This window comes from Miscanthus floridulus, chromosome 18 (genome assembly GCF_019320115.1).
Source record: "Miscanthus floridulus cultivar M001 chromosome 18, ASM1932011v1, whole genome shotgun sequence".
NCBI lineage: Eukaryota > Viridiplantae > Streptophyta > Magnoliopsida > Poales > Poaceae > Miscanthus > Miscanthus floridulus.
The window spans coordinates 45,171,339-45,184,591 of record NC_089597.1 but is presented as its reverse complement, the minus strand read 5'-3'; the positions used below and the strand labels follow the sequence as shown (position 1 = coordinate 45,184,591).

At 45.6% G+C, this 13,253-nt stretch overlaps 1 protein-coding gene and 1 pseudogene across 1 annotated transcript; one reads left to right on the top strand and one right to left on the bottom strand.

Annotated features, from left to right (window-relative positions):
• The first annotated feature begins 1,228 nt into the window (after positions 1-1,228).
• On the top strand, positions 1,229-3,146 carry LOC136520712 (uncharacterized). Its single transcript, XM_066514355.1, has 3 exons — positions 1,229-1,386; positions 1,473-1,561; positions 2,747-3,146. The coding sequence occupies exons 1-3, from the start codon at positions 1,360-1,362 to the stop codon at positions 2,892-2,894; spliced, it is 264 nt and encodes an 87-aa protein (XP_066370452.1). The 5' UTR covers positions 1,229-1,359; the 3' UTR covers positions 2,895-3,146.
• A 970-nt stretch (positions 3,147-4,116) lies between these two features.
• On the bottom strand, positions 4,117-7,380 carry LOC136522491 (E2F transcription factor-like E2FE; annotated as a pseudogene).
• Positions 7,381-13,253: the final 5,873 nt, after the last annotated feature.

Sequence of the window (13,253 nt, the reverse complement as noted above, 5' to 3'; positions counted from 1 at the left end):
CTCTATCTGCAGGCTTGCACACGGCTCGCTTGGTGCAGGTGCCAATTGCACTGGAATATGCTTTCGGCGCAAATGACATGGTGTTTGCAAATGACATAAGTGCCCACGCCCCACTCAGCCAACTGTTTTCCATTTTTTTCCTGGTAAGCGGTCTGGAGCAATTTGGGACCTGGTTCGAGAAAGTTACGTACTCCACGCAACAATCTCAGACATCCTATCCTATTCTAATCCTATATGGTTAAATGGAGTTATCTGGCTATGTAACTTTTCAAAGGGTTTTTAACCAAACAAGCACGGATTGTGTGGGAGGAGTAAAAGAATGGGAACACCAAAGCACAGAGGACGCCATGACATTAGCCCCGTTCGGCTGGTAGAATTTTGGCCGAAACTGGCTGAAAAACACTGTTCCGGCTAAATTGTTGTGAGAGAAAAACACTGTTCCGATTGAAAAAAGAAGCCGGATAAATTGAATATGAAATAAGCCGAACAAGGCCATTGTACGATGATTATGACACTATTAAAAGAATATTCTACATGTTGTTACAGGATTTTTTTTACAAAATAAGAGCATTACATATATTAGTAAGATCTACCGTACATGTTTTTACATCAATTCTTATTAAAAATCGACAAGACAATAACAAAATCCAATAAAAACTAACAAAATTAGATCAAATTGTAAGGTGATGGAACGGTAAAACAAATAACGATATATGGACGCGTTGTATATTTCTTATTTAGGGAAAATAGTAATTGCATATAATAGGAATGATATAGATAGTGGAATGGCATGGCGTTTAGTGAGAGATGATATGAATGGCTACATTTTAAGATAGAATTTATAGTGGGGTTAAAATATAAGAGATATAGATATAAACATTGATATAGCTACACGAGTGATATAGTCATATAGATTATAATCATTACAGTATTTTGTCTCTATAGAGAATCTTAGGAGCCACTTTGCTCTAAATTCGCGGGTAAGGCTTTTCTTGTACGGAAGCTTACATGGTTGGCACTGTATTACGCAGACATTCACGTACTAAACACTTGGCAATGTACCTATCCGTTCATTGGTGCTGATGGCATGTGGTTCCTTCGTATAATAATAATCCTAATCCCCTTAAAAATAATTCCTGTGTACTGAAACAAACAGTGGGCGACCGAAAGAAAACAAAAAGTGAAAGAAACGCGAGGGCAGAACCGTCATTTCGGACGATAAGCTCCAAGCGACCACACCCCGATAAAACCTCTCCACCCACTCCGCCCACTCCCCCTCCGCCGTCGCCTCTCCGCTTTCCCCCATCCTTCTCCGCCGTCGCCGCGGTCGCGTCCCAGTCCGAAGAGCCTCCGACTCAGATGGCCAACCGCTGGGTCCGACCCGAGGTGAGCTTCCTCAACGATTCCACACGTACGCACACACACTCTCTCCCTCTCTCTCTCTCTGATGGTGGTGCCTTGGTGCCGCGCAGGTGTACCCGCTGTTCGCGGCGATGGGCGTTGCCGTCGGCATCTGCGGGTTTCAGCTCTTCCGGAACATCACCGGCAACCCGGAAGTCAGGTCCGGATCTGTACTCTTAACTCCTTTTGCCTGTTTGATTCTTGCAAGAGATGTGCTGCTCCTGCTGGAGCAGGGTAGATCTGCTCGGTTTGGGTGCTTTCTTGAAGTTGAAGTGGTAGTGGCCTAGATGTAGTTCAAGTTCAGTAGTCGCTTTATTTCTTCCCTGTCTGAAAGGCTGAAGCCATGGTTGGGCGTTGACTTGCCAGAACCAGAGTGGTATTGTACTATCCGTCAGGTGAAATTTGTGTTCATAGTTTTCCCAGTTTGAAAATTCGTTCTTTTTGGTGGGCAAGGTTGAAAACGACTAGACCGTTCGTAGGAGTCGGTCGGTCCGATAAGATAAATGTTATATTTAGTTATTTACATATTTATATTTATTACCTGCAAAGGTCATTTTTTTTGGTTGGGTGGGGGTATGAGTAGAATCCATGGCCTGCAGTTAGGTAGTAGAAACCGAAGTGTCAGGTTTGGGAGTGCTAATTCGTGGCTAGAAAGCCTACAATGTATGCATATGCTTCTGTTCTTTACACGACATCATAGTTTGTGTACCTGCATGGTGGCAAACATTTCTTTTGATAGAAAACTTGAGGGCTGATCATATGCATGTAGGCATGCTGTTTACATCTTCTGGTTGTAGCTGTTCGTTTGTGCTTACCTATAGCCTTTTCGCTTGTTGGTTTCAGTCAGTGCTTATCAGCCAGCCAACAGTGTTTTCCTCTCACAACAAATCAACACCAGCCGGGCTTATCAGCCCAGAAACCAACCAGCGAACAGAGCCCTAGTTACATGCACCCCCTATTTACATACACTAATCTTGTATCACTATCAACACGAATGGTGTAACTTGTGTCATGCGAAGAACAAAGTACTTTGATGGTATTGTACTGTCACTTGTATGAAACTATGAATTATTTGGAAGCATGATCTTTCATACTAATTTTTGGTTAACAAAGTGGAATCCTAGTTCGAAGGGTAGGCCTGGTGTAATGGTGAGAGCTGTCTCACTGAGTCAAGCCTCTCTGCAGATTTTGCGGGGGGAAGGCTTGCCTCGGTTTTTCCCTTCCCCAGACCCCACTCATGTGGGAGCCTCTGGCACTGGGTCTTCCCTTTTTAAAGTGCAATCCTAGTTCCTGAATTATATGCTGACTTGTTGACAGGAAAATCTAAATGGCTTGAATTTTACAGGGTAAACAAGGCAGGGAGGGCAGCTGGTGTGCTTGAGAACCATGAGGAGGGGAGGCGTTACGCCATGCATGGCCTAAGAAGCTTTGTGCATGACAAGACCCCTGAGATCATGCCTGCCATCAACAAGTTCTTCACTGAGCCAAAGTGAAGCATGTTGATTGCTTCTGCTAGTAGTTGCTATTGGGGATTGTACCCTTTTCTGGCAATTCGATATGTTGTGCCGTCCATAAATTGGAGGACATCTCTTACTCTTATAAAAGTACCGTATGAGTGCTTGGTGATGACTTGCTATATGTATGATGGTGAATGAGTTTGATCGTCCCTGTTTGATGTTCATGCTCTTTGTCATGTGGATTTGCTGCACTTCAATGATAAAACTGTCAGCCAACGTTCATTTGGATACTGCTAATGGTAATCTTGTGAAGTGCGCTCCTTCTGCAGTTTGTGAAGCTTGACATGTCGATTTTGTGTATCCCAGCCCAGATTAGGCATCTGCATGTCCTGGCTTCTTGATATGATGCTATCCCAGCCCAGATGCCAGAATATGTCAAAAGTTATTGATTTCTTCTGTTTTTGTGAGCAACCAAGGTAAATGACTACTCTCAAGTAGCTTATGACCTTTTTCCCTCTTATCCTAAAGAAATATACCATGTTCGTTTGGGCTTGTCTCTCTTATAAGCTGTACTTTTTCAGTCAACGAACATTATTTTTCTCTCACATCAAATCAGTCATGACTTATCAGCCAAACAAGCTCAAGCAATCAATAACTAGTCCCAAGTAGTCATTTTAAAAGATCTATAGCACGATCATTAAACCAGGTCACAGTAAACCAGACATTCAGCAAAAGTTCACTTTCAGAACTGCTAGAGTAATGCAAAAATAGTCGAATCGCAAAAAAAGAAAGAAAAAAAAAGAAAGAGAGAGTAATGCAAAAATAGTCAACCAGCTGAACGGATTGTAGCCTTCAGCTGTCTTGCTGCTCAAACTTGGTGCTCCTCGTACCAAACAACTCCTTATGCTGTACTAATATACTAGCTCTGTCCATAGAAGAATGTAATTCTCACTTATCGAGAAGTCAACCAATTTGAACTTTGACCGAAAATATGTTAAAAAGTACTAACACTTTTTAACAAAATAAGTATCATTATATTAATTATAGAATATATTTTCATAATGAATTTATTTGAAGACATAAATGCTAATACTATTTATTATAAACTTGATTAAAGTAGAGCAAAGTTGACCGACACTGATCCCATAATTGCATTGTTTTATGGAATGAGGGAGTACAACGAAGCAGATACTGGAAACGAGGAAATAGTAACCTTTTGGTGCCGACTACATATTGTCTACTAGCAACAATTTGATAATTCGATCAATTTTCCTGCTTTTTTCCTTATGAAAAAATGGCCTCATTTCTAGCATACGAGTAAATACAATCGAAAGACAATAATGCCTTCGAGTTTTTATTACATCTTGTACAGGGCGATCCCCTAAGCAAGCATCAACAACTGAGTTGATCTACCTACTGGAATCGGCGTACAAGTTACAACTGATCTGCGTACAAGTTACAACTGATCTGCCAACATCCTGCTTCATGATCTCGTTTCCCGGGTAAGGTCCAAGTACCATGATTTCCATGCGTCCACATAATGACCAAAAAGATCGTTCAGGGCTGCAGCAACAAAAAGTGGTGTAAATTCAATCCAATCACCTGTCAAAAGAATCAGCTCTCCATAGTAGTTTAACAGAAAGAGCACAAGGGATCAAACAGACAAACAATACAGAACTTTGAGCATAATTGGACCATTAAAATCTATCGTAATAGCATCTAATATCGGATCTTTACTGGTTTCTATAGCGTAAAAAATGTAAATTATGTTTCTTTCATTACGAGTTCAGATTTTGGAATTTAGGTCAAAAATACGATCATCTATGTTTTCCTTAAAAAACTAATGGCCATATGATTTTTAGACATGGAAATTGGGTTTTAAACATCGTAACACAACCATGTTAAGTACACATCTGCTTGTTTAGTACTTGATGCGTTTATATACTGTTTAAGTATCTAGCAAGCCTCTAAAGTCTTAGTAACAAACAATTCATAGTTACTCATGTATTTTCCAGATTCTTTTCTTTTCCCATTCAAGATCAGACACCTGCTGCAAGCAGAAGTGCTTGACAAGTTAATTGCAAGAAATTAAAAGAGGACAAACGGTGTTGTGGTAATGCAAATTTGTTTCTTTGAAAAAGAATTCTTCAACGCTGCAATTATACAAATGAAATGTTGAGCTCACCTTGATTCTGATATTGTGGACGGAAGGACACAGCAAGGTTTTCCCAGTCCTGAATGGTCTTCCTCTCCTGCTGCTTAACGGTTTGATCATCAGTTTCCTGTTTCTTTGCACTAGCAGGGTGGAAGGGCCCATAAACAAAGTCACTCCTTTTCTCTTGCCCCAGCTGCCTCTCAAAAGTCTTCACTATGTTGCCAGCACCCTGCATGAGCTTGACTTTGTTCTCTGCTGTCGAGTCTAACTTGCCTTCGCTTATTGTCAATGTTTGTAAGATCAGTACCAAATGCTCTCTTATTGGGCATTGCCTTCCTGGATGGAGGTAGAGCAACCATGACATTGTTCTCTTGCTTTCGCTTTTCCTGGCCTAGCCACCGGAATGCAGGTTTTCTTGTGTCTGCTTGTTGCGTCTGAAACAAACGTTACAAGAAACAATGTTCAGCAGCCACCAGCCAGAAATATCATTTCCATTCATTTGAAACTGGTATGCAGTAGAGAACCTACCTTCTCAATGAGGTTCAAAGAAGACAGGCACATTGGCAATGTCATACAACCGACGAACTTTGGCTGCTTTGTGAATATTAGAATCATTGTGAGTTCTATTTGGATAGGAAAGGCATTTGACAGAAGCATGGAACTAAACAAAAGGAATGCATGTACTAACTTCTCATGTTGCTCTCTGCATGTCCCTCTCCAAGGAGAAGCTTTGCAGCTTCGTCAAGTGAGATTGTCTCAACCTGCACAAAATACAAGCCCCGTTACAGTTAAGTGCGAAAGGGAAATAACTTGAACCATACAGGGTGAATTCAGTCCTCTAACCTCCATGGTGAGGAAGAGCTTGACAAAATTCTGAGTGAGGAGCCCGAGGGACTTCTCCTTCCGATGATCTATGAATACAGCACCCAAACGTTAAGTGAGCACACAACATAGACGATAGATGGCTCCAGATAAAACAAGAACACAACTAAGCAGCTATACCAGATCTAAGGCGGCAGCTGGGTGCGTCAGGCTTATCAGAAGTATTGTCGACAGACTGGCTGAGTTTCTCACTCTCGGCATCTTCATCAACATCGCCCAATTTTTCATCATCCTCATCATCTGATAACTTTGCAATCACAAAACCCAAAGAAATTTGATATATCAACAGCAGGTATTTTGTAACAAGGCCAATGGCAAGGAAATCTTGTTTTTGTTGTTGTTGTTTACAACACAAGCAAATCCAGTTGAAGAAAACTAACGTTGGCAGTAGAGGAGTCCTCCATTGGCAGTAACACTGGTGATCCAGACATCTCCCTTAATGCCCTCTCCTGATCAAACCAAACACGATTGAAAAAAAAGAAGGGAAATTGTTGATAATGAGGTTAGCAATGGAAGCTAAGATGGTTGGGATTCAGAACTGCGGGATCGAAGCCAGACCTTGAGCTCTTTCAGCGCAGCAGGGACTCCCCCGAATCCGAGCCATGTATACCGATTCTTCGCCCTGCGCACAAGAATCTGCAACAGGCCCCCCAACCCCCGAGGAATTGTTAAAGCAGGATAGCACATCACAAAGTTCGAAAGCACAAGAACGCGAAATCGCATTCCAAGAAGGAAATCACGGCTCACCCCGACGCTCTCGAGAACGTTGACGATGTCGTAGATCCGGCGGCGCTCGACGCCGAGCCGCTTGGCCGCGTCGTCCAGCCCAATCACCTCCACGTCCTCCCGGTCGTACAGCGCCACGAAGCTTCAAGAAGGAAGGAATGGAACCAAAGGTCAAAGGTCAAAGCACCGCACGCCGCGAGCACCCCGCGCGAAACCGAGGGCGTGAGAGGCGGAGAGCTGTGGCCTTACTTGGAGCAGAGAAGGCCGAGCGACTTCTGCTTGCGGCTGTACGCGTGGTGGCGGCAGCCTCGCGCGACGCCGCTGCCGCTGCCGGCGCCCTGCACGGGCACGTGCGCCTGCGGATCCACCGGCGGCTGCTGGGCACCGGTCGTCGACGGCTGGGCGGCGGCCGCGGACGACTCGGCGCCGGAGAAGGAAGGCCCGGGGGCGGGGGCGGGGGCGGCGGCATCCATCGCGGGCGCGCGAGCTGGGAGGGTTTGGCTCACGCGGTGCGGACTGCGGAGAGGGGGAGAGGAGGGAATCGCTCTTCGCTTGACGTAATTTTTTTTTCGATTGTCCTTTGATCCCGTAGATCTGCGGGAGCTGGTTGGGGAGAGAATTCACGCGAGGCCGTTGGGTAATTTGGCGCCCGCCACAGCGGATCCACAACTTTTCAAACGCCTCCACCCCGCGTTGCCGCGGCTCTGTCGGTTTAAAGTTTTCCGCTTCCAGTCCAGGGCGCGCGCAGTCGCGGGTGGATTGGTTTCAGCCAGCCCAAACCAGCCAGCCAACAGTGTTTTTCTCTCACAATAAACTAGCACTAGCCAGTTCAAACCAGCCCAAAAACCAACCAGCGAACAGGCCGAGTCTCCGAAATTCTTTCTTAAACCTTTCACACACCAACAGTTTAATGAGGAGAATCATTTGAATATAAATTGTTTTTTATATCTTGTCATCATTCAACAGTTTCTCTATATTTATAGGCATTTAAAGAGCCAGTCATGCTTTCTACCTTTGACTAGCGAGAAATCAAGACTAAAGATAGAAATATTTGATTTACAAAAAAGTTGTTAGGTTTTTTAACCAAAATCTTTAATGCTATAGAAAGACTCTTAGAGTTGCTAACAGGGTTTGTTTTGGACTGCATCGCTGCATAGAAAATCAACTCTATTTGCTAAGAATCTATTAGAGCCTATTTGCTTTATGTATTCGGTAATGCTAACGTCCGGACGTCCGGACCCCTGCGTTGCACTCCCGTTTCTCACACTCGGATCAGCACGGCCCCACCCGAGCTGGCATTTCGCACACCCACGCGGGCCTGCGCCGCCAGACGGCACGCAGGTACCGCTCGTGCCTCCTCCGCTCCTCACGCGCATTGCAACATGTGCAACAACCGATCTGCTTTTGCAACATCCAGATGAAACACTTGCAACATACGTCTAAAATAGCTGAAACACTTGCAACATATGTCTGAAACATTTGCAAAACACCAGAAAAACTTGAAAACATGTGTGTGGCCTTGCAAACATATGCGAACATCAAGATGAATCACTTGCATATATATGCAACATCCCGATCTAGTTTTGCAACATCCAAATAAAACACTTGTAATATATGCCTGAAACGGATAAAACATTTGTAACATGCACTTCAAACATACGTGTATAGCCCATTGCAACATGCGCAACATCCCGATCTACTTTTATAACATCTTTATGAAATACTTGCAACATACCTCTAAAACATCTGAAATATTTGAAATGTACATTTGCAACATGCATCGTATCTCGGTGTGGCCTCCTCCGCCGTCTCATCGGGCACCAAAGCCGTAGCAAGAGGCAAGGCCAGGGGCCTTCCGTGCCAGGGCCCGACGCTTCTCCTTGCACAACGGCCTCAGTGGCTAGTTGGCGACCGAGGGAGTGGTCGCCACGCGTGGGCGCGGCGGTGCCCGCACTATCAGGCAAGGTGGGCCGTAGAGCAGAAGCAATTGTAGGAAGCAGCGAAGCGGCGCGGTGGGGTAGGGGAAGGAGCAATGCGGGGTGACTGTCGACGGTGGAGCGGGTCGCAGAGCATGAGCAGCGAGGCGGCCGGCGGAGCAAGCAGGCGGGGTCACCGTTGACTGCGAAGCAGGTCTCTCGTCTCCTCCTTTCCTTATCCAATCAGCGCAACAGAAGAGACGGGCGCGGATACCGTAATAAAAAATGATAGGGCGTAAAGCAAATGTTTATTGGGCTGATATACAAGCCCACTAAGAGGCGTTCGGGCGGGCGGACGTCCTGATATGTACCATTTCCGTTATGTATTTGCTAACATAAAATCTTATGGAGGCTTGTCACGCTGCACGTTGAGCGTGCGACCCCTCAAGGCTCCTTTGGATGGTGGTAGGAAAAAAAGAACATGTAGGTTTTTGACCTCAAAGGGGATACTATCCTACAAATTAGTGAAGAAAAACATGTGATTCTAATTCCGGCCAAACAAGAAATATCAGAAAAATTAGTGAAATAAAGATTTCAAAACTTTTGCTTACTCCAACTAAACTTGGTGTTGTGGATAAATTTACCAGTACTTATACTGGCCGGGCGATTACAGCATGGCTCTTCGACCGCCGGGCCACAGTCACATATAGATCTTACCGGCGGCTTGGTCGGCGATTACAGCGTAGCTCTTCAACAACCGGGCCACACGCACAGATAGATCTCACTGGAAGGAGGGGACCTCCGGCCTCATGTAGAGAGGCTTCGGCCGCCGAGCCTCACGCAAAGAGGAGCTTGCCGGAGGAGATTTGCAAGATTGACGAGGTTGCCGCGAGTGAACCTGACAAGCGGTGGGACGAGACGTCTACGAGGTGACGCAAAGCACCCAAGCCTAGGCTCGATGCCTCACGTGGTTGCATACTTGCATCCGCGGTGCCTGGCCCAGGCGCTCAAATCAAGCGTCTCCGCCGATGCAGATGGCACTGTATATTTGCATGACTGGAACCGAGTTGGAATAGTGAAAACAACCATCCAAACGCACTTCATCGAGTTGAAACAGTGAAAGCAACCATCCAAACGTATTTCAGGACGGAGAACATGCGGCAGCCAATTCCACCCTAGATTCGAGACCGAGCGCTCGAGTGGCTAGCAGCGCCGGTGGCCATACAGCTAGGGTGCGAGTTAGATTCATGGAATCGGACTCGCGTCTCTAACCGAGACTTGCACCCAAATAAAATTTACAACCTCTCGCGTGGTGCCACACAGAAAACTGTGATGTTTGTGCAGGTTGTAAATATCATTCTTTCATTTAATGAAAAAAGAAAAAAAATATGGGTACCGTGATGTTCCCATTGCCTACAAAGTTACGATAGTTTTGGCCGGTGATCACTGGATGGTCCCATCGCCTGCAAAGCTACGATGGTTTTCGTCGGTGATCTCTGGATGGTTTTCGCCTGTGATCACTAATAGTGTGTTTTGTTGGGGGAACGATGGGGGACAAGGCGGGGTGAACCCACTTCCTACGCTGTTTGGTTTCAAGTCGAGTTGGAGGAGTCTGTCCGAGGAGCGAATATTCCCCAAGATTTGAGGTTGCCCCAATCCCTCAATCGAGGGGACAGGGTCATCCCCAATTCACGCCGTCTCACGAGCGGGAGTCGTCGAGGCCGATGCCGTCCTCGTGTAGGGCCGTGGTGGCGTCAGCGTCGGCAGCTAGGCGGGGAGGAGCCACGGGCGCACGGCGGCATGGGGAGAAGAAGATAAGGGCGCAGGGGAGCGGTCAATGAATTCTGCACGCTGGCCGAAGCAGAAGAGGCATGAGAGGTAGATCCGAGCTCATGGTCGGCGAGCTCTACGCTAGGGAAGGGGCGGCGCCAACGAGCAGGAGAGGCAGCAGAGGGGCGGCACCTGGGGCGGGTTGCAGAAGGGCAGCAACGAGAGGAGCTGCAGCGGCGCAGCGGGCGGGGCCATATCTGGCGGCCGGCGCTGGGCAGAGGGCGTGGCCGGGGAGGGGCCACGGGCGCACGGCATGCGTGGGGAGGAGGTAAGGGCGAGGGGAAAATGCGAGAAAGATTGGGAACGATGCTGTTCGGCCCCGTGGAGAGTGGGAGGATTTTTTAGAAAAAAGAGATTGACATGTGGGTCCTACTAAACAGTAACTAATACCGTTAAATCTATTGTGGCAGAACTGCCGAAATAACTCACTTACGGAGGCGCTTGTCTTCCACTAGACACTAAGCACCCCAAAGGTGAGATACATTAAGCAGTTCTGTCGAGCACACCCCATGGGAGAACCCAAAAATCCACATTTTTCAACAGGATCATAAATGGGAGAATAAAACTTACAACATTTTAGCCATTTCTTACATCACTTTTCATGCAACATCAGAGTATAATATTTATTGTTTATAACATCGAAATATAACCATGTTATCAGAGTTTCAGCGGAGATAAAATCATTTAATGACAAGTTAAACATTAACATTATGATCCGTTATATACATCATAACAGGATTATAAGTTTTTCCATTATAAACATTTTTGGGTGGAAGTTTCAAAAAAAACTCTATGTCCGCAACGTTAAGGAAATCCTCGCTGAGCCCACCAGGAGGTTTTCACACACAAGTGTCAGCTCCACATGTTCCTGTCACCTACAACAGGGTAGAACAAACCCTGAGTACTCAATTGTACTCCGCAAGGCTTACCCGTCAGGAGGAAAGAAAAGACTCTAAAGATATGCAAGGCTATCTGGCTTGTGGGTTTATTGTATCAGCAGGAAGTATTACTAAGCGTGCATCCTTATATTTAATTTCATTAGCAGTCATCATTAGTTCATTAACTAACCATTCTATGTAAGCACCTGTGCTACTTTCAAGCAGGGGTAAGCAATCAGAACTATTTTACCATCTTTCATATTCTAGTTCTTACTATGGTGCTAGATCGTAGCCAAGTCGTACCGTATCACACGGCGATTCGTGAACCAATGTATCCTAGCTAGGTACTCTGAAACATACGCCCCGTTTGTACCCCCGGCACAAACAGGACCAGCCCACCACTCTCCTATCAAGGGGTCCAGGTCCCCGTCCAAACTTGGACTCCAAACCCCCACACCTGAGTTCCGGACTTAGTGTGGTGCTTAGACCTCCACCATCCCCGTCTCCAATCAGTCGGTCCGGAAAGAGCCAAAACCCATGATAAGAGAGCAACGAGCCTTCCCGCCCCTATAAGCAAGTATGTGCTCAGGATAACAAGTCTGTGACCTGACTAGAATCTAATACAATAGACGGTCCTCAATCGACATAGGCGGGACAAACGGAACCAGAGCCTCGCTCGGTTAGGTAACCAAGTCCAAATCCAAATCCAAAGTATGGTCCCGTCCGGTCTTCAATTATTATCCACATATATTCCATGTGATAGTAACATGATAATAGTAACAATAATATATTTCCTATCTCTCACGAGTGACATGCAATCACTCGACTTCTACCGGATCCTATAGCATAGAAATCTACACAATCCTGAAATACTAGTAGGACTCATAGGATAAGGATATATATGTAAGTGGTTTTCATTCAACTCCTTAAAACTTAATGCACAAGCCTAAGATAAAGTGTAGAATAATAGGAGTTATGCACTAGGGCTTGCCTGGATAAGATATAACCAAGTTAGCTTTCATCTTGGTGGCATGATCATCAAGTCACCATCTGCTTCCGCTACTCCTGATGACTCCGCGATCCAACATCGCTCCTATCATGAAATACGTGGATGCAACACAGGGACGTAAATATTCAATGGCAACCGTAACTCTAAAATACGATTACGTCTCACAAGCTAACGAGCTAGCTCTAAGTTGTCGAACTAGGCGCTAATTTCCCATAATATTTTAGTTATAAAATCTCTAGGTGTTTCTTTATTTCCTTTTATTTACTATATATAAACTAGGGCTCATTAGTTACCTCAGCAAACTAATTATTCTGAAGCTACAAAAATTATAGATGGCACATAATAATACTATGGGGCTACTGTAAAATTTTCAAAGCTAACACTACCATCATTCTATCACAAAAATTCCCACATATTTGCATCTTAATAATATTAAGCATCTTAGTTTAATTTAAGAACTTCCGCAAATATATTGTGGATAAGATATACTAGCGGATGGAGCATGATTTTAGGAACCTAACAAGATTAGTTTCACAATTTTTGGTCCACTACATAAATTTATATTGAATTTACAATTTTAGCTTAGAAGCTAAATTGGCAAATACTTGGAAAAAAGAAAAGGGCCGGCCTTAACCCAATCTGGCCCGACGGCCCAGTGCGGGGAACGGGCGCGTGCGCACCACGACGGCCCAACGTGGCCCAAGGCCGGGACACCCACGCGCTGTGGCATTCTTGCAAAAGAGACCCTGTTCTTCTACGTAATAGCACAACCTTCCTACATACTATTCTCCTAGTCATCAATTTTGCAAATGGCCCCTCGAATGTTGCCGACTTCACCACGAGGAGGTCCCTAGACTCCCCATGCTCGCCACCACGGTGGCCGACGGTACAGGGCCGCTACGTTGGGCTACCAAGGCTCGCTAAGAGAGGAGTAAGGGGCCGACCTCAATCCACGGCTAAACGCGCATGGCTAGGTGACGGTTAGGGGCTCGGAGACAC

What these genes read in the sequence shown, in the direction of transcription:
- LOC136520712 (XM_066514355.1), top strand. Translation starts at nt 1,360, where the DNA reads ATGGCCAACCGCTGGGTCCGACCCGAG. An exon ending in ACCGCTGGGTCCGACCCGAG is followed by an intron (nt 1,387 to 1,472) that starts GTGAGCTTCCTC and finishes GGTGCCGCGCAG; the next exon opens with GTGTACCCGCTGTTCGCGGC. An exon ending in ACCGGCAACCCGGAAGTCAG is followed by an intron (nt 1,562 to 2,746) that starts GTCCGGATCTGT and finishes TGAATTTTACAG; the next exon opens with GGTAAACAAGGCAGGGAGGG.